The sequence below is a fragment of the Grammomys surdaster genome, unplaced genomic scaffold, assembly GCF_004785775.1.
Source record: "Grammomys surdaster isolate TR1022 unplaced genomic scaffold, NIH_TR_1.0 126197, whole genome shotgun sequence".
Taxonomy (NCBI): Eukaryota; Metazoa; Chordata; class Mammalia; order Rodentia; family Muridae; genus Grammomys; species Grammomys surdaster.
Window position 1 is genome coordinate 932,275 of NW_021621002.1, and position 22,347 is coordinate 954,621.

The window sequence follows — 22,347 nt, forward strand, 5'->3', positions numbered from 1 at the left end:
ATCAAGCAAGCATATTTGAAATGATAATGAGACACCATTATGCATCTATCCAATTAGCTAAAGGAAGATCTATGCCACTCAAATGCTGAGGATGCAGAGACGTACCTACTTAAACATTGTAGATTGTGTAGACACAGAGAAAAAGCTTCACAATTCCATAAAGCATGTAGTTACTATATAACTAAGCATTTACACTCTTGGACATTTACTCCAGAGAAAATGAAAACATATTAATACAAAAACCTGTATATGACTGTTTTTATTGACTTTATTAAAAATGGCTAAAATTTGAAAGCAGTTCAGATGTATTTCAATGGCTGAGTGGTTAAACAAACTGGCAACTTATACCATGGTCTGTTTATTACTCAGCAATGAAGAGGTACAAGCTATTGAACGTACGACAACTTAGATGAACTACTAAAAGATTGTGGTGACTATAATAAACTGACCCACAAAGGTCACACACTGCACAATTCCCTTTGTAGAACAGTCTAGAAGTATTAGATGGCAGAAATGAAGAACTAAGCCATGGTTGATGGGGCTAATGGAGGAGTTAGAATGGGAAGAAGACAGGTATGAATTTAAGGGGGAACATGAGGGATGTTGGTGATGAGAGAGATGCTTTGTGTATTAGTTGCATAGGTCTTATCTTCCCAAGTAGCTGTGATTTCAGGCCTATGCTACTGGTCCAGGTTACTGTGATCGAAACATGTTCAGTAGGAGTGATGGCAGTTCTGCCCTGATCTCCAACAAAAGGAGACATACACTCACCCTTGTGCTCGGTAGCTTTTTGAAGATTACATTTGTTTATTTTATAAGAATGAACATTTTGACTTTGTGGGATTTCTAAGACTTGTTAGTTACAGATTCTTGCGTTATGTTTTTTTAAATTACATTTCTACGGAGCTCCTACTGTGTGCCAAGCACTCTGACCAGCTACTTCCCCTAGAAGAAGGGAAACCAAGATGCTGCCCTGACTCATGACTCATTAGGTATTGGACAAGCTTGAGTTGAAGCCCAGTTTGCAGGGAAGCCCCAACCTGCTTTGGTTGAGCTATGAACAGTTTCCTGACTATTTCATGGGATTGAGGGCTCTGTTGAAATTCATTTATTTGTAGGTACAGTTCTTGGGGTCCTCAAAGAACAGTCTCTCTTCCAAGTCAATAAATCTTGTGAAGTGCAGTTTCCTAAACTTCACAGTAGTAAGGCAGGAGAATGAGTGAGCTGACTGAGTCAGAAACTGGAAGCACAGTCAGTATACTGGAAGCTGTTGGGAAGGAAGACAAGGTTGATGAGATATTCATACAAGGTTTTCATTTGGCACCTACATTCTGAGATACCTGAAGCTTAGAAACAATTAAAAACTTAAACCTGGGAGTTTACCCTGGGCACAGATGTATAAAGATGAGTAAGTCACAATTCTTTCCCTTAAGTAGCTTATTTTCAGCATATGACCTACTGTATTCATTTTGTTATTAGCAATGCATAACTTGTGCCAAACATTGTCCTTGGTTTTACTATATTTCAAAGCAATTGGTTTCTAAAACTTTTATTTTTGATCACAGAATACATGCCATTTAAGGTCTCGGGCTATATTCTTTTAAGTACTCATAACATTTTTGTATGTGCTATATCTCTGAATTCATTCCCACCAAGTTTTGATAATGAACTGAAAAAAATCAGCCCTGAGACTTCCCAAAGGAATAGTAGATAGATTTACAAATGAGTCATCTAGGAGACAGTGAGACGTAGATATTTGCGTGCTTTGCAGACGTTAACGTGTTTCAAGATAGTTACACACTAAAAGTTATTCAGTAAATGCTGAGGATGAGGTGTCATTGTCTGAATTAGTGAAGATACAATATAAATTGTAGAAAACTTTAAAAATGCCGTTAAGTAACTCTCAACTATCCATCTAATCAACACAAATAATGCACCCTCATTATCAGATGTCTGTCAAGAGGAGTTCTAGAATGCTATTGGACGCAACGGCCCTTTAATCTCATCTGCATCACTCCTCTGTTGAACTGATTCTTTTTGTATGCATAAAGAACAATCAAGAGCTTTCCTCTCAGAATTGATGATCACATTATCTAACAATCTGCTGCATCAGATTCATTTTCAAATAGACATTGAAGGCAATGTAGGAGCGCTACATGTTAAGAACAGCCATGAGGCTGTGCTTCGAAACACCTCATCTCTGCTCTACCTGCTCAGAGTTTGAACTTGGGCCGTCCACTTTTTTTTTTTTTGTACCTAATTCCATGTTTATTCTGATATAACCACAACTGCCTTCCAGAAACCAATGGTTGTCAGCAAATAAAATGCCCTGTAAGTACATATCTGTAGAGAGTCTACATTAAACATTATATTCGATGAGATTAGCAGACAGTAAGCAGCACCAAGGGAGGAAAACGCTGAAATTCTTAGGAAGGTATGGTTTTCTACTTTCTGTACCAATCTCTAAATGGCATCTGTTCCTGGTATCACAGAGAGCCTGTCAATCAGCTCCTTTGCTGGAATGAAGGAATGGATGGTCTAGTTTAATTTTATTATGGAAATTGATTTGCATCTTTTATATTTCTTGATTGAAATCTTTCCAGATAATGGTATTGAAGAATGTTCGTAAAACTGCCACGACTACGGCAATAACTATTTGTTTTTTTATTTTATTTTAATTTTTAAAAATTTTTTTTACTTATTCATCTACCAAACCCACTCACTGCCCCCTCCCAGTCACTCCTCCCCCTCCCCCTCCCTCCCCCTTCTCCTTTGAGCGGTGGGGTCCCACCTTGGATACCCGCCATGGCACATCAAATCTCTGTGAAGCTAGGCTCATTCTTTCCCACTGAGGCCAACAACCAAAGAACATACATGGGCTGGACCTAGACTTCCCTGCACATAAGTAGATGTGTAGCTTGGTCTTCAGTTGGGTACTGAACATCTGGAGTGAGGACTATCCCCAAAGCTATTGCCTGTATGTGGGATATGTTCTGCCTATGTCTGAGCTATCCACTCTTACTCATGATTCTTCCTGCTGACTTTGTCTGGCAGCTCAGGTAAGTGACTAGAATCCAGAGTAATTTTGCTTTGTGGAAAACAACTATTGTGTCATGAAAGGTGTAGGGGGGGGGTGTAGGAGGATTGTGATAAATTCAAAATGAAACAAAAAGATAAAGGAATAGGGGAGTTAAATACCATCCTAATGACCATGATAGAAAGGGTGGACTTGTGCAGAAATGGTTTAATACAGAATCCCAAAAGGAAACACATAGACTTTATTCATACTCTCCATCAGAAGCAGGAAGACACTAACCCCATGGCCAGGAGCAAAAGTCTGAAAAGAAGACACGTGCCCAGTGTAGGGCCTAAAGTCCACAATGAAATACAGAATGACTCCAAGAAGATGAACTGGAAGACAGTGTGTCAATGTGAGGGGAAAAATGATGAATCAAAAAGGGGGATGGAGACCCCAGTAGAGAACTAATGCAAATAAAGGAATCACAGGTAAAGAAAACTGACTGCAAGGAAAATCCCACCAGAGCAAGCTCCTCACTCTTCTCTACAGTACACAGTACATAAATACCAGGACATAATTAAAATTTAATGAATCTGTGATTAAGTTTTTATTTGTGCATATCTCATTAGCTAAGTGGCATTCTTGGAATTGCTCAAGGATATGCTTTGGTAAATCAAAACATGTATCAAAATAAATTCTATAGGATGTAATTTTTTTGTACATTGTGGCTATTTAGAATATGAAATTTGGCTAGTCATAATTGAGATATTTTCTAGATTTAAAATCTTCAGGTTTGGAGGTTTAGGTATAATATAAAATACCATTAATATATATTTTTTAAAAATTTTATGAGTATATGTTAACATGATAACATTATGGATTATGTCTTTAAGTAAAGTGTACCATTAAAATTAGTTTCATTTGTTTGTTTTTAATCAATGTAGCTTGTAGAAAATTAAAATGACGCACATAGCTTTCATCTTCTGGATTGCACAGTATTGCTATAGAGCATACATTATGATGCTAAAGAGACACTGAGCACAAACACCAGAGAAACAGGTATAATACAAAATGTAGTTCTTAGAAGTGAAATATCTCAGTGTTCAGACAACTCAAGAATAAAGAGCCTGACGTTCATAAAGTAACAGTGAACAGAGAGGGAGAGATGGGAGAAAATCCCATTGTTTCATATCAAGAGTTACCCATGTATATTACTAAGTTACTGATGCTGAAATGGAGATAAAAAATGGAATATACAATTTTGAACTTAAAGATAACTTATAATTCTTCAGATCAGAATAAAGCACGTCACCATTATATAAGGTTTCAAGAAACAAGGGGGATAATTCTACGCTTCCGTGGTTAAGGGCACTGGCTATCGTTTCAGAGGACCTGGGTTTCATTCTCAGCATCTCCATCGCTGCTCACAGGTACCTGTAACTCCAATTCTAAGGGTTCCAACATCCTCTTCTGGCCTCCGTGGGAACTGCATGCATGCCGTAGTACACAGACATGGAGGTAAAACTGTCATACACATAAAAGTAAAATAGAATTTAGAAAAAAACCCAAAACTTATAAAATGGGATGAAATGCCTTGGGAAACTATGAAGAAGAAGGAGATCATTCTGGTAATGTCATCTTTATATATACATAAAAAAGACTGAATTCAAAAGCAAAATGAGTAATTTTCTAGTATCACGGGGTGTGGCCCATGATCACAATGTGACAATCCTATGATGTGTGTGTATAAATAGAGACGTTCCTTAGCTTTATGTAAAGAAATGAAACATTTTTTTTAAAAAAATTACCTGGATTGGAGGGCAGAGAGTAGTTAAGAATAAAGATTAAATAGAACATGAGCTCTTAAGTAGTTTGTTTTAATTTTTTTGTGCATGGGTGTTGTGCCTGCATGTATGCTTGTGCACCGTATGAGTTCTTGGTACCAGAGGATGTCAGAAGAGGGTGTCAGATCCCATGCAACTGGAGTTACAGTTATGATCTGGCATGTGGGTACTGGGAACTGGACCTAGGTTCTCTGGAAGGGAAGGCAGAGCTCTTAATGGGTGAGCCATCTCTCCAACCCCTTTTTACTAGTCTTTAAAAATTGGTATCGTGATACTGTGTATTAGTGATCATTATGTAAACACAGTGTTGCCTAGAAAATAAAACCTATAAAGAAAATTTAAAAAGGCTACATGATGACAGCAACCCCCACACAGAAAGAAAAGAAACATTTGAAATATCTTTTTCAAACCAAACAATTTCTAGGGACTAGAGAAGATAGCTTAGTGGGTAAAGGAACATTCCACCAGGCTGAGTACTTGAGTTTAATCCCAGGACACCCCTAATGCAGGGAAAGAATGAACTCCCACAAGTTGTCTTCTGATTCCATACTTACAACCCCTATAATAAATATAAAAACAGACAGCTTTTGAGCAGATGAGAAAGGACATTCTCATTAACGTCTTTTTAGAAAGCAGATTTAGTGTGAAACTGGCATGGCTCAATGGTGGCATACAGCCATGTTCTTTGATTAAAAATTAGTACAATGAGAGAAATGCTAACCTACTGAAAGTAGGGAATTCAAATACCAGTACAGCAAACAAAAACAAATTAGTGACGAGGAAAGCGCAGTTTGTCAGTTCCAGAGTGAGCTCATTCAAAAGACAACGAGACTCACCAGTCTTCAAGACAGCAGTTGTCCATGTGTGATGATGCTAGAATCTTGCATCCTCTCCCACATACTACCTCTAGTCCCACAGTGGCTGGACCACCTTACCTTTCAAATAACAAATGTTGGTGAGGATCCTCCTAGTTGGAGTGTAAACCAGTTCAATCGTGCATAACACTTTCTGTTAGTCCATAGCCTCAAGAGAATTTGCTATTTGTTTTTTTTAGTGAGATATCCTGCCTTGCTAAGTTGGACCTTCACTGTAGTTTTAATTTATACTTCTTTGATGGCCAGTGAAGTTGAACATCTTCTATGTTTACTGGTTGTTCTTATCTTAGGCTTTGAGAAGTGTCAGCTTCCTTAGTCTATTCTTCGATTGGGGTGCTTGAATTCTTGTTCTTTGGTTGTTTGTGTCCCATGTGAAATGATATTGGTCACCTGAAAGATGTATAAAGTTCATAAAATTTTTTTCCCTATTTAGTAGGCTATCCCTTCTCTCATTTTATAGCTTGCTTTGCATATAGATTTCTTTTTAATTTTATGAGGTCCCATTCGTCATGTGCTGGAATAGTCCTTGCCTATAGCTGTATCTTAAAGTTTTTCCTTTTCTCTACTGTTACCTCTAATGTTTTTAGAGTGTTAGGACTTTTACATTTGGTGAGAGTGGGGATCTGCCTTCATTCTTCTACATGTGACTGCAGAGCCATAGTGCTGCCATAAAGACCTGACACATAGATTTCTGTTCAGAAATAAATATATACACAGCTGCTTATTTAAATTTTTTGATTAATTTTAAGATTATAATTACAACTTTCTCCATTCTCCTTCCTGCCTCCAACCCCTCCTGTATACACTTCCTGGCTCTCTTTTAAATTCATGGCCTCATTTTTTATTAATTTATGTTATATGCACAAATATATATATATATATATATATATATATATATATATATATACACACATATACACACATATACATATATATGTATGATTTTTAAAGGCTGGTCCTTCGGTATTGAATAACCAATAGGTATGCTATCAGTTCTTTGTATAGGATTAAGACCTCATGGTCATATTGGTGAGACGTGAGACTTCATAGGCATAGCTTCTGACATACTAAGAGACACAGTCTTACAGAACATTCTGACTCTTTGGCTCTTACAGTCTTCACACGTCATCTTCCTCAATGTCCTTGGAAGCTTAGGTGAGGGAGTTGTTTTGTAGATATAGCCATCGAGACTGAGCTTCACAACTCTGCATTTTGATTGGTATGGCTTTCTACAATGGCTTCTCTGTGGCAAAGAGAAATGTCCTTGATACTACAATTATCTGTGGGTATAAAGAGAAATGTTTAAAATATAGTTAGAGATTATGCTGATTTAGTAAACTGATTGTTGTAGATCTCTCCAGAATCCATAACTTTATTAGCACTGGGTAGTTAGCTAAATTTTTAGTACTAGCACAGTTTCCCTCTTACTGAGTGGATCTTAAGTCCAATTAGAGAGCAGTTGGTTACCACTAAGGGATGTGTGCCACTACTGCACGCTTAGGGTGGTCCTGCCATACTAATTATTGTGGTTTACAGGTGCCATAACTGGGTGGGAAGTTACTTGGAACCCTCCTTTGGAAGCTTGTATAATTCCTTCTGATACCATGAAAACTTCAGGGAGTACGCATTCAGGTCAGGTCCAGCTTAGAGTTCTCTGAATCCTGTGTCTGAAGAACATAACATCTTACTGTCTGCCTATTTTTTTTTTTGACAAAGGAAACATACTTCAGTAAACAATAGTGTCTTTAAAATATAGTGTTGGTAAAACTGGATAGATCTCTCATTTCACCAAAAGTCTGTTCCAAATCGTCCAAAGGCCTTGATGTAGGCCTTGAAGTTTGAAACTAGCAGAGAAAATATAAAACAAACAAACAAACAAACAAATAAACAAAACTTTAAGATCTAGAACTAGGCAAGGGCTTTCTTAAAAAGATGCGAATAACACAGGAAGTAATTTCAGGAAATGTAGTGAAAATTTTGGAATTCTGGTTCCTTTAAAAACCTCAGCTATAAGACTATGTTTTCATTTTCATCTCAGATGTGGGATATGGAGCTACTTCAGATTGTCCATAGCAACTGACTGTGATTTGCCTCATGTTCTGGAGGGGGCATAATTTTTGCCACTTACTGATTCTGTGATTGTGTGATGTTTGGAAATCTGGGGACTTTTCAGAGGGTAAATAAATGCTAGGGCCCGATTAGGTGGTGAGGATTGTTGGTTGGTTGTTGTTGGTTGCTGTTGGTCATGGTTTCACAAGTAGTCTTGGGCAAAGAAGCAACAACAACAAGAAGAAGAAATTAGATATCCTGTTGGTGAAGATTAAACTTGCCCCAAGGAACGCCCTTAACCAACAGGAAGTAGTTAAAGGATAACATCTGACCCCTGACTTTAGTCAGGAATCTTTCTTTTCCTCTCTATTCTTTTCATTAGGACATCTAGTGTTATCTAGTGCCAGGGGGTTGAAAGAGATAGACAAGGATGGAAGAAAGAAGAGCTCACAAGGTAGCTAAAGACCAGCTACAAGGAATTGACAAATGGAATTAAGTGAAATTAAAATGATTTGATACAGAAGAAAAAAAAAACTGTTGTGAAGTACAGCCTACAAAATATTTGCTCACTAAATGTCAGACAGTGGGTTAATATCTAAAGTACACAAAGAACTACCTAAATTAAATAGTAGGAAAAGAAGGTTCCAGTAAGTAAATGTGATACTGAGATGGATAGCCAGTTTTCAAAAGAAAAGATACAACTGGCCAGCAAATACCTAAAAAAGTGTTCAACATCCCTAGCTGTTAGGGAGATGCAGTCAAACTGCTTTGAGATCCCACATCACTTCCATAAGAATTGTTGTCATCCAGGAAACAAGTGACAGAAGATGCTGGCAAGAATATGGGAAAAGAGGAGCCCATATATTCTGGTAGGAAAGTGAACTTTTGCAGCCCATAGAAATTAATATAGATGTTACATAAAAAAATGAAAAGTAGTCCTGTATATGACCATTCCTGGTTTTATATACCTAAAGGACTACAGCCTGCTACAGTCATTTCTTTTTAATTTTTACTTTTTAAAGAATTTCACATATGAGTGCTGTGTTTACATCCATCCTCACTTCCCTCATCCCCAATTAAAGTCCCTTCCCCCATTTCCCCAATTTCCTCTTTCGCGGCATCTGTGTCCCCAGAGATATTTGTACATCTCTGTTGATTGCCCCAGGATTCACAGTAGCTAAAAAATAGAATCACTTTACATGTCTATCAATAGAGAAATGTATGGTGTGGTACAGATACACTCTGGTGTCTTATGCCAATGTAAAGAAAAATGAAATCTTCACATTTTCAAAAGATGGATGAAACTAGAAATCATTATAAGAAACAAAAGTAATTCAGGCTCAAAGACAAAATCTACAGGTTTCTGTTGTCTGTGGATCCTAGATTTTAGTATGTGTTCATTCCTGCTTGTGGCAGGGAGTGTTCATGAAAGAAGACCCTAGGAGGGGATGAAGAGATCTTAAGGGAGAGGGATGTACAGGGAGGGTAATGGAATGCTGGAATATTCGGCAGAGGAAAGATGATTGTCGGGTAAGGCATGGGATCATCAAGAAAGAAGCAGGGACAGGGAGCCAGCAGTGAAGAGAACCAATGAGAACAAAATACAATTTGCTACATTGAAGCACCTTTTTTTGTAAACTTACTTAAATTGATTTTAAAAACAAAACTTAAAAAGGGATTTTCTGAGGGGCTGGATATTACAGATGTTGCAGACTCTCTAGAGAGTGCTGTAGTATTTATTTGGTAGAGCCAGGGGCTTAGCTCTTTCAGTTTGCTCTTTTTTTCCTGCTTTCTGTACCATCCCTTCAGTTTTAGTAAGTAAAGTCCCACAGAGAAACTTCATCCCCGGGGAAGGATGGATACAAAGTCATATGCTTTGGGAACCTCCTAGGCACTTTTCGTTTTCTTTCTGGAGAATTACATTTCCTCCCTATTTTGTGTTTTCGCAAGACTCTAAATTCTCAGTGTGTGCCAACAGATTGTATACATTGTTTACTCAGACTCAAGCTGATTGAAGCAACCCTTGTCAGAATGAAATAGAATTACCGTATTACCCAGGGCTCCTCCTGCACAGAATTACCGTATTACCCAGGGCTCCTCCTGCAGACAGTTTATTTTAGGATGCCTCTGTTAGGCACACACCACAAAGTGAATCTGCGGCTACCCCTGATTTAGCTTCTTCTCATTTGCTTGTGCCCTTGTCTTTTCTCAGCCCATTAAGCTTACCCTGCATGGTTCTTTCTCCCTGTAGCTGAGCTCCTTTCTCTAAAGTTACAAACTGCTTCCCCGAGGCCTGAGATCTCCCTAGTGAATCTTGTTCTTCTTTGTAAAAGACTTTCTGAAGCATGGGCCATTCTTCTTGATCTATGTCATGTATCTGTGTTTTCTCTTATGTGTAAGTGTAAACTCTGTGATGTATCTCATAGAACTCAGGATGAGGAAAGTGAAAATATTGGGTTAAAATGATCAGCTTTCTTTCTGCCCGGTCCCCCCTCATTCTGTGATCCAGGTTATTCAATCTTTGGAGATGTAATGTGTTAGTGTTCCACAGTGTTTTGAGGAAGCATTGGTCCGATGGTCACTAAGGCAGTTCCCATCAGGTATCATAGCATTTCCCAGCTCATAGGGAGTATGGGATGGTAACTCATTGGAACCTGACTGCTCCTTCTCCTGCCCTGCTTAAGGCTATAGATAACAGCTAATAGAGTTTACAAGTCAAGTGGATTAACAGACAGTATGGAAGGGTTTTGGAATACACAAAAAGTTTTCATTGCGTAGTAAGAGAAAGGAGGTATGGCAGGGACACAGACGAGAGAGCAGGAGAATGGATGGGTACTGAATTGGGAAGAAGGCAGAGGAGCACACAGCTGGGTTTGGGAGCGGGAGCAGCAGATGAGGTGGAGTGGGCTCAGTGGAGCTGCTTGCTTCCTGCACCTGAGCCACGCTATTTTTGGTATTCTGAACGCTTGGTTTACCTGTGATCTCCCTCACGGGGCTCTTGATATTATTGGAAAGGACTCACGTGATTTTGTTTCTAGATTTTTGTCTCTATTTAGTCAGGACCATTTCATGTTTTCAAATCAAACTAAAATAAATTGGAGTCGGGGAAGTTTTAGTTTTCATTTCGTCAGAGAACACGTTCCAGTCAGTGGCCCCTGAAGACTATTCTGTCCACATTCATAACAAGGGAACACAGGAGCAGTTTGATTCTACTGTCTCAGAGTTGTCCAAATGGTTCTCACCAGATGGAGCTCGGATGAAGCAGTGCAGAGACCGAACCACTGTGATCCTTCTAGGGAAGATCAGAGTAAACGGGGTGGGGTGGGCGTTCTGACTATATTCTAGGATGCAAAGCTGGACACTCTGTGTACTAGGCATGGCTTTGCTTCTAGTGGGGCCTGTTTTGAACCTCCACTGGCACTTTTCTTCCAGTTTTCTTCTAGGGATTCTTGAACCATAGAGGAAGTATCTGATGGACATGCATGGAAAGCCCTCAGAAACCATTTCTGAGAGTTAATTCAGAAAATTAACAACTCCTCTGAAGATCTTTCTAGAATCTAATACTACTTGCCCTATTTATGATACATATGATACATACACACACACACACACACACACACACACACACACATATGTAATTATTGTTTTACACAAGAAGTCATCAGAGAAGTGACCTTGAAAACACAGTTAGGCACATGGATACAAGAAGAGAGGAGGATGCCTCAATACTCTGAGGCCACATGGGGAGTACTGGAGTTGGTCATTGGCAGAGAATGATGCAATGCCAGTCTGTGTTGACAAGAGCCTCATTGTGGTTTTCCTGGGAAGGAACAGGTGAGGCAGGGTCAACAGGCTTAGGTTGGCCTGCCTGAAAGCGGTTCTGGACTACCAGAGATGCTTTTAGTTGTTCAGTATCTGACCTTTGACCAGGTCTAGATAACAATCACCCTGACTATGTGAGGCTAAGATGAGGGAGCTCTGAGTGTCTTGGCTTTATTTGAAAAGCACACCTCAGATAGAACCTCTCAGAGTTAGGTGACAAGTGAGGGAGGAGACTGAGATAGGGCAGCTCAGGGAGATTATTGAGTTGTCTGGAAGAGACATGCCTAATACATGAATACAGGGTAGAGATTCAAATACTGTTTTTTAAAAGTACAAACCTGTCAACAGTGATGGCAACTCCCTGAGGTATCTGTGTCTTTACTTCATCCTGAGTCCGGGGATTTATTCTCACTGCCTTCTGCTGCTTCCTGGGAGCACTGCCCAATAAGCTGCTCCTGCCCCCACCCAGTTTCTAAATGGAAACTGGACCTAAGTTGCACATTGAAGCAATTCAAGATTTGAATGCTGTCCCATGGCTCCATTTCTACCCTAGCTAGGGCTTCTCTGGTCTTGTGGAAAACATCCCATAGACATATGTGAATGGAACCAAAACGGCCTTATTCTTTGTATGAGGTCCTGGAGTCCTACTGTATCTGCTGTGTCTCCTGTGATGTCCTTGGCCATGCCTGGTTCTCCTCTTACTGTATTTCCTGTGTTATGATACGTGTTTTACTTTAAAAATTAAAACTAATTTTGCTCACATTTTATTTTTGTGTTTTATTCCTTTCTGAATAATAGTTCATTCTTTACTAATCAAATTGATCATCAAACACGTTCTCAATGTCTCTGAATGTGATCACGTGTTCATACTGAGAGAGACGCATGCCTCTTCTCTCCCTTGATCATTTTTCCATGTGATTTTTCATTCTGAAATAAAAGCTCTCATTTCCAGCGTCCTCATTTTACATGCTAATCTTCTGTAGCCTGCATGTGATGCAATTTAGGGTTGCTGTCTCATGACTCCCACCAAGTCTAAAAATTCTTTCTAGTGTGTGTGTGTGTGCATGTATCCTTAGACTTGATCTCTTAGAGAAGGTGGAAGAACTTGATAGTAGGCTTCTTGCCTAGCAGGTACAAAATCCTGGGTTTAAATCCCAGAGCTGCAAGGATTTTAAAATTTCTCTAAGCATGCATTGTTCTGTAATTGTCAGAAGATAGCAGTTCACTCTTATGTTGAATTACAGTTATCATTAATTGTATATATAGTTAGATTCATATGTTTATATTAGTATTCAATTTTAGATTTTCATTTATTTTTAATATTAAAAATTTACACAGTCCAACAATATAGAATATTTATAAATACAAAGTCATTCTTTTTTCTCTACCCTAGTCTCTCTATTACTATTTCACCCACTATACTTATTTTCATAGATTTTGATCCTTTCTAAATTTTTTCTTTCTTACTGGAGAGAGAATAAAATATAAATCGTATGCCTGTCACCCCCAATTAAATATATGCTTATCAGCATATAGGGTTATTTCCAATGGGAATATTGTTCAGTGGCATAGATGTCTAGAATATGAAGGCATTGCAGGTAATTCAAGTGGCCGGTAGGTGGCAGTAGCCTAATTATAACAGAATTCTTCAAGAGAGGGCAGCAAATTTTAGCCATGGGTAGCTTGGCTCCCAAAGAGTTGCTAAAGGCTAATTTCTTTAAATGCACACAAATCTAAAGTGAACATGTGTCAGTGAGATTATTTAATGGTTAAAGAAACCAGGAAAAAACTCCAGTTATTTGGAAGACATGATGCTTCATCTTGACTGTCAACTTGATCAGGTTAATGGATGTCTGGGACATGAGTCAAATACACTCTGGGTGTGATGGTGGGGTGCTTCCAGAAACAACTAAATCATAGGGACTTGAGGTAATGTATCTCATGATAGACAATTTGGTGACATTAAAGGGCATATGAAAGAAGGTGGGCTCTTGTTGAAGGTATTGGTGACTAGGGCTATGTAACTGGGAGCTTTATCTTGCCCTGGTTTCTTCCTATATTTCATTTTCTCTTCTTCCCATCTACCATGATGTAAATTCTTTTCTCATGCTTTCCTTGCTGTGATGGATGAATACTACAAAAACCATGAGCCAAAATAAATCTTTTCTACCTAAGTCCTTTATGTCAGGCATCTGTCATAGTGACAGGGTAGGTATCCAGCACAGCAAATCCTAAGGCAGACAGATAATTAAGAGCAGCAGGAGAGCAGAAATGAATTTGCTTAATAGTCATAAAACTGTCAAGACTTGTCAGTATCTGCAAGAAAGTAATTAGTTGTATTTCATTTGATAAGGTTCTTATTTTTTTTTTTCTGTAGGCAAGAATCATGTTACCCATCTGTTTTCTTTAATTTCAGGGTATAAAATAGTTTCAAGATAATGAGAGTGGTGATAACCTGGGTTGGGTATGCTGCATAGAATACCCACAAAACTCTATTCTAAAAAGAATAGCTTTTTCCTTACTAGTGTTTCTTTATCATCTGAACCTAATCAACTACTGCTTCCTATTGCTTCTACTTGATTTTGTTTTTCCAAACTACCTTTGCAAGATGTAGGTTTTTGTCCTAATGTTTATCACCTCATGCTAGCAAGATGGCTGCTGCAGCTCAAATACTATTGTTACCTTTCAGTAGGAAGAAAACATGAAGAGAAAAGAGGGAAAGTTGAAGTTTAAAGGGATGAAAGTGTTCTCAGGATAGCCTCAGGAATTTCCGATTATATTTAATTGAGGCAGAATTACACACAAAGCTAGCTACGGCAGCAAGGAAAGCTGTGGAATTGCATGTATTGTTATTTTCCTTTAAAGGAGGAAGGCAGGTGAGCTGGGAGCTACTGATGAGTGTTAAGTGAGTCCGATCTATCGATTTTACTCTCATTGCCCTTAAGTGTGTCATTGTGTCTTTATCTGCTGGTGCGGTTTTTGGACACACCATTTGTATCTCCCCTTGGGACCCGTATAGAGGGTGGCTTGCATTTTATGATCCCTCTGATTCACCAAAATGATAGACAGATATAATGAATTTCCTAATGCTTGCAAATGAATTTGTATTTTATTGGTTTGTTTATAGTTAAGAATTAGTCATCTGTGTAAATAAAGCTTTGCTATTTTGCTTAAAAATAATATGTCCCACTTTGTATGATTTCATGGGGACCCTCGTCTAGTCCTGCCCCTGCAGTGTATGAGTCTCCTTGAAAAAAAACACAAAACAAAAAAACAAAAAACCCATCAGGCTACCATAACTTTTTTTTAATTTTAACCATTTTTTTTTCAAGAAACTTATGGCCCTAGCAAGCCCTTGGATTTTCCTCTAGATAGCTATCCTCTGTCTCTGCTCCAGCCTCAGTTGGTGTCTCTGCTCCAGCCTCAGTTGGTGGCTCTGTTGTGTCTGTGTCATATTTCCTTGTCACTCTTCCAGGTCCCCGAAGCTGAGTAGGTGAACCTTCTGTGTTCCTATCGTACCTTGTTGCTCCCTAGCTATGCAGTATTGCTGATATTGTTAGTGGTCAGAGCTACAAATACACAGCAGTGAATTTATAAGACTGGTAGGAGCTATAATTTGGATCCACTGAAGATTTCCAACACTTCCTTTCATAGCCCTAACTCCTCATTCAACTCTCTATTTTGGGGTCTGAAATGAGACCTGGGTCACTGATGAAATTTAATGCATATTTATTGAATGAGAAAATGAAGGAATGGAGGAAAATGCCCAGGAAGTTGATTGTAAGACCTTTACGTAGCAGCTGCTATTCTTGTCCTTCTCCTGGAACCAGAACTTCATTAACATATAATTAACATAGAACCAGACTTCATTAATAAAACCAGATCATATTAAGCTATATGGTTAGGGCTTCAAAACTGTCCTGTATTTCAGGGGCTTATGAATCTGTTTCCTGTTCCTAATGTGCTCTTGACAGATGTAAAAGTAGTTTGAATAGACACTCCAATCGGATCATCATCATTGATGGTGATGGTCATTAATTGAACTTTTCACTATCATGGGTGTCCTTGATAAAGGATCACAGAGATACTTTCCCTCAGATGTATGATATTCTTTTGCTCTTCATAAGAGCCATCCTTCAGGCATAGCAAGCCAGTATTTCTTCTATGATGGGATGCAGAGGGCTGGTTAAGGTCTTCAAGAAGCTAAGTGTCTCTATGTGCACATACCTATTCTCTACCTTCCTGTTGCAGCATGGGTATAGCTGATTTTGACTCAGACTCTTCCCTGTACATTACTCATGTTCCATCAAGAGGCTTTGTTGAATTAGAATGGTATTTCTTCTGTGTGGATGGAGTGTTAAAAGTCAAACCAGATGAATGCAATTCTATGGAAGAGAGGCTGGGCCACCTCATGGTGTCTTGGTGCAAATATAAAACCATTACCCCATGACTAGCTGTGTTTCAACAATTTTAATTTATTTTTTTATAATGACGAAGTCTACAGATTAGGAGAGAACTGACGTTGTGTAGATAATTGCTTTTATACTCATTGATCCTAGTGTGGCCATATGGTGAAGCAATGGATTATGGGACAGATGCAGAAGGAGGGAGTACTATGAGTAGGAGCTATGATTTGAGTTTCTGTGGGAGGAGTAAGTGAGATCAGGGAAGGAGGCACAGGGTTGGGCAAACTGAATGATATCTGTGATCTCTGGAGTAGAACGAGAGTTGCTTAGATTTAACTCCATGTGACCTGTCCCCTGGGTGATTAGGGAGTTAGGGTTATTAGGGCAGTGAATAGAGATAAGGAGCATGAAAACCCAATAAAGAAGAAGTTGGGTGACCCTGGGTTCTAGTGGGTGATCAGGGGCAGGAGGCCAAGAAAAGCGATGAAGTTGGCTGTGTTGGGTACGTACAAGTTGGGCAGATTTTAATTTATTTAAAAGCACAGAGGTTCCAGAAGCTACAACCATGCTTAATAGGTAGGGACTCTATGTTGTTATGGAAGAGCTAGAAGAGGTAAAGGAACACTTTGTCACATCCTACCAAGGCTGTGTTCTGACAGTGCTTTGGTTTGAATGCATTAATAATAAACTTAGAATCACTTATAATGTGTCAGCGTTACATTATTGAAAAGAAATTATTGAGCACTTCTACTTGGTGTAATTTATCTAAGAGCAAACTCAGATTTGCTGTCCTCCTCCAGCCCACCATCTTCTGTTGTTGCCTGTCTGTTGTATAAATCTGAATCTATGCATGCCTGAGTGCTCTCTTGTGGATCTGTTCCTGGCTCTGTGTCCCTGTGCATGTGAATGTGCCTATGGGTGTGTCTGTAACAAAGGACTTGGTGCTCTCTTTAATAGAACAGCACAGAAAGTATCATACTGGAAGGAATAAGGAATCATTTACAAAATTTCATAAGAGATTAAGTCACTGATTCTAATTGACCCAAATAGACCCAAATAATAGACATTATTATAATATCATTGTTTATCAAGAAATATTCATATATTATAGCCACCATTTATGATGGATTCTAATGATATAAGATTGCTTTCATTTCATTTTTTGTTTTCAGCAAATGATGATCATGACATATAGACACATATGCATCACTCCATGAGACAGGGGTATGCAAGAATTCCAAACTTAAGATCACAGCCATGCTTTAGCTTAGGTTGGAAAAGTTGATTACATGGGAAATCCATGGCAAGTAAGGTTGGTTGTTGTAACAGCCCGAGCTGCTGCTCCAATCCATAGGTCAGGGTCTAGCAAGAGAGAGAGTGGGGATGGAAGGGCAAGAGATGCAAAGAATGAAGACAAAACAGAGAGTCTGTTTAAGTCCCCACCTTTATTGAAAGGAAATCCTCGGTATATATAAGCATAAGCAGGGGAATGCAGCTGAAGACACTTTACCACGTGCACCTTGCAGCTGGGGGCATTAAACAACACAACAAGATATGTAAGAAAAGCAAGATGTTTATCAGAGTGTGCTCAGCTGTTGTGGGGAGTTGAAAACAAGTCTCTTGTCAGGTTATATGGCTTGAGATGGCTGTAAAGATGATAGCCGCTTTCTGCTCGGAGTCGGCTCCCAACAGGTTGTTATAATTTTCTCTCAAAAACACACTAAACAGTAGTTTTAGTATACAGTAAGCCAGTCTTAAGTCTTAAGTGACCTCAAGGTGTATTATTAATTCTGGCTGTGAGGTCCAGCAAAAACTTCCAATGTCTTTGAATATAAGAGACACTTTTATCATATTATCATACATTATCATGTTGATACTGACATCTTTCGGTGTGGTGGTTTTAATAGCGCCACTCCTTGGGCCAAGCATATTCAGACCACCACATGTATCTAATTCATCTCTACACTTGTAACATCATTTTCACCTGATGTTCACCTTTCATACTTAGCTAACATGTCTGATGTGTTTTCAGGCTGAACTGTCAAGAAATAAATATTACAAAGTAGCCTTTCCCAAATCTTATTATTGCAGAAGAATCAGACAGCTTGATAATGACTGGTAATTCCTAGAAGTGGGCACTCTTAGGATGGGTATCTTTTTAGAATGGCATGTCAAACCTGGTCTCTGACAAGCTCAACTCATAGGGGAAACTTGTGTCTGGAAATCCCTGAAGAGACATCGTCATGGATATAGGTGGTACTCCCCAACATGTGAAGCTGATCCCTCTACACTGAAACAGGATGTTCTTGGTATTCAACTGTAATTCTGTATATCTAGTGCTAGCCTGTCTTCTGCATATAAATAAAAAGATCCCTTATTTATCCACAAATTTCCTGCTGAATATCTATTTCATGGAGCCCTGAGATTAGGTGGTGATGAGAGATATCTAAATTTTCTGCTCTACCTTTGCATATCCTGGATCGGGATGAAGGGCATAGCTGTGACTCATTTGTACATTTCTGTTTTATCCTCAGGGTCTAAGTCACAGAACTGTCTGTGGAACTCCCTCATTGATGGGCTCACTGGGAATGTTAAGGAGAAGCCACGGCCAACAATTGTCCAGGACACCCGACCCCCAGAGGAAATTCTGGCAGATGAATTGCCACAGCTCGATAGCCCAGAAGCCTTGGTGAAGACATCCTTCAGGTTTGGTGGATGAGAATCCAGCTTGTTCCTTCTTAATGATTTTGAGAGCTGTCTCTGTCCGTTTGGATGGCTACTCAGGTGGCTTCAAATGATTGTTTCTCTATAGAGTATGAATTAGCAACGACGAAGGACTTTTGGAATTAATGCTAATTGGACTCCCAGGAGCTTTCATAAATGTAGTAAATATCAAGTCTATGGTTTATTTCCGTTGGTAGTTAATTGGTATTGACATTTCAGTGCTGAGGTTCAGGACTCAGTGACGTCAGCAGCTTGAATTGGGTTAATGATGTGTTTGCTTCAAAGGACAATAATGCATTTGGATAAATGCACAGAGATAAAGCATGTGGTAAAATTCACTCAGCCCTGTGTCTTTGTCGTGTTTTGCTTGGGGGAGGTTTCTACTTATGAGAGACTTAAGCTGTATCACTAAGGTAAATGAAATGCAATCGTGTGTTGTTCTCCAGATGGCTGGCTGCTCTGCTCCTGGTTCCTTAGTCTGGCATCTCCCTGGAAAGGACTTTTTCATTTCTTTTAACTGTATGCTCCATTTTCATTATAACTCTATCTATTATCTTCTTATACATTATAATAAAAGTTAATCTCGGTATGAATGTGTTATGAAAAAGGATTTTTCTTTTTATGAATGGGCCTTGCAACATCCAGTGCTATTTGTATCAGAAATTGGGATTTCATAATTCTTCCAATTTCCTTTCCTCCCTTCCTTTCTGCTACAGTAACTTTACTGGTCCTACTTTTCTTGTCACTGTAAACTGTTCTATTCTCCAAATAGCTAGTGGAACATATAAACTTCACCCTAGGCAACTCCTAGACTCCATAAAATGTTTTTTAAGTGAGCTATCTTTTGCATTGACATAGTGTGTGTAATGGCTTAGTTAGAACCATTTCATTGTGTGCAGGTTCTTATGTAGACTAAATTATAGATGAGTCTGAACAGAAGTGTGAACAGGAGTTTTGTTTGGATTTCTTTATGCAACATGATGGCTACATTAGAGAGAAGAACTGTAGGCAAATAATTTTCTGATTCCCACAAAGGGGTTAGTTATTGCATCCTGAGGTTTTTGAAATAAAGATAAGCTCTCTCTGTGAACCTGCATTTTTCTGCAAATGACAGCAGTAAAGTCCGGATGTTGACTGGCTTTCTTAGTTCGTGTAATCTTGCCCAGGAGCCTGATTCCTCATATACAGTGTATCCATAACCAGTTCCTCCATCTGAAAAGAGTCTCATTGTCTTTCATCATTGCCAACCGAAGGATTATTCTCACAGGACCATCCGATTTGTGTGTTTAGCTTCATTTTCATTCCCCATTCTTCTTATAGTTCCTTTAGCTTTTAAAACGGAAGTGTATAATGACTGAAGGCTTTTTTTTTTTAACCTGATTTGCTGGTTATGGCCTGTGCCAACATCTTCACTCTTGAAAGAGATTAATGAACTTATTTTTTGGGATATTGGATAGCTTGGCATAGTAGCAAGGGAAGAGAAGACACAATTGTTTCACCTTTGTATCAATTGAGAAATCCATTGGTATTAGCCAATCATTTTTTGGTATCTGAGTGCTCTTATGAAGCCATCCTTCCAAAGACGGTTGACTGGTGTGGCAGTGTTGAAGGAACAACTTGTGCACTTGTTACTTGTGGATATCAGGATCAGTTGTGAGATTTTTCTTTTTTGCATATAAATTGTCAAGCATACTCTAAATACTCAGTTTATTTATCAATTAGTAATTAATCAGTGTCAGGTTACCCTGTTGATAATGCTAGTTTTTAAAAACACATTTTGAATTTCAAAGAAAGGAAGAAATTATAGATGAATTTTAAATAATGTTTGTTGGAGTGTATGTACCCTGGAAACCTGAAACTTGTTGGTTCACAATATCTGTGACTTAGGAAAAAATCTACCATATATTCACATAGTTTTGAACTTCAGGGAAACAGGCACAGTTGGGAGTTTTCACCTGAGGTCCTGTGGGGTCTTGTTTGCTGAGGAAAAGCTCATGATACCCAGGAACTGTCAATTCTTATCCTCCCAAGAAGTTTGTAGTGTCATAACTGTTGAATGCTTCAAAATGAGTGAAAGCTTTGCTTCCTAGCTTCTTTTTCTCCTTTTTTTTAGAATCTATAGCCATGAAATATGCTTACCAACCCTTATTATCAAACAAGATCCAAATACAATGGCAATAATATACCACATTCTCAAGAAGACCTCCGTGCTCTTTGACTCCTTATAGATGTTCCATGTTGCTGACAGTTTGAGTATCAGATATAATCTTGCTCTGTTTTTCATCACCTACCAGGAAGATGGGGTGTTATGTCTGATCTCATAAACTTATTAGATGATCCCACCAAATCCACATGTCCTCTTCACAGTATTTTTATTGTCCCTTGATGTCACCTTGCTCATGTCCACCTTTCCCTGAGCCTTTCTAGCTCTTTTCAAGTAGGTAGAGGCAAATACCCATGAGGTAACTTCAGGAAAAAGTGAGCTTCTGCTTGATAGTTAAATAATTTAATTCAAATAGTTTTTTCTAGACCAGAAGGATGGTGTGCTGTAAAGTCAGATACTACTTTTTATTTCAAAAGATAGGAAGGGTTCATACATCTATAAATAGAATGGATTTTTCAGAAAAGTTTCAGAAGTTTGTATGTTTTAGTCTTTATGAGGCTCATTGTTACAATAACAAATATCCTCATACTGTCAGGCATGGCTCTGATGTAGAAGAAACTTAAAATTTAGAATTGATGTTATAGAGGATTTGCTAATTATAATTGATGTTATAGAGGATTTACTTGCTTAGAAGACATTATGTCATACCAAATAGATTTTAGCTTAGGCAGCACTGCCTCCAAAATACCACAAAGACAATTAGTCTGCTGGTCAAGCAATATTTAGGCTGCTGGGATGAAAATTTTCATCCGGATTGACCAGCCATTAGGTTACATTCTCCTAATAGCAGGAGACAAACATGAATTACAACTAGCCATTAGACCCTTTTCTCTATCAGAGAACATGCCCATAATGGGCAACTCAAGCGGGCAATGCAAGGTAACAACCATCATTAAGGTCTGGCCTGCCATAAAGTCCCTGGTGCTCTTCTTAAGAAAAGTATAGTTCTGGTGTGGTGGTACATGCTTTTAATCACACCACTCAAGATGCAGAGGCAAGCTGATCCCTGTGAGTTTGAGGCCAGCCTGGTTTACAAAGTGAGTCCAGGACATCCATGACCATTACACAAAGAAACACAGTCTCAAAAAAAAAATGAAATAAAAGTAAAAGAAAAGGAAAGGAAAGCAGAAAGAAGGAAAAGAAAGAAAGAAAAAAGAAAGAAAGAAAGAAAGAAAGAAAGGAAGGAAGGAAAGAAGGGAAGAAGGGAAGAAAGGAAGAAAGAGAAAAGCATAATTCTGCCAAGTGGGCAAGGTGACTTTGGATAATAACTATGTGAAAAAGAACAATACTAGCATACTTAAAAACAATTATGGCAGTATCTGTTTTTTTTCCCCATGAGGGGAGGTTTATTAAGAGAGTGGGAGAGCGAGAGGAGAGAGAAGAGTAGAGCAGGTAGAGGCCAGCCATGACCACGTGGAGAGAGAGGGAAGGGAAGGGTGGAGGG

At 38.7% G+C, this 22,347-nt stretch overlaps 1 protein-coding gene across 1 annotated transcript in view; it reads left to right on the forward strand.

The window, feature by feature from the left end:
• Positions 1-22,347, forward strand: part of Pde1c (phosphodiesterase 1C) — a 429,900-nt gene that overhangs the window by 91,257 nt on the left and 316,296 nt on the right. Inside the window, exon 3 of the mRNA XM_028758345.1 lies at positions 18,550-18,721. Within this exon, the coding sequence (XP_028614178.1) occupies positions 18,550-18,721 (172 nt within the window). The remainder of the gene's footprint in view (positions 1-18,549; positions 18,722-22,347) is intronic.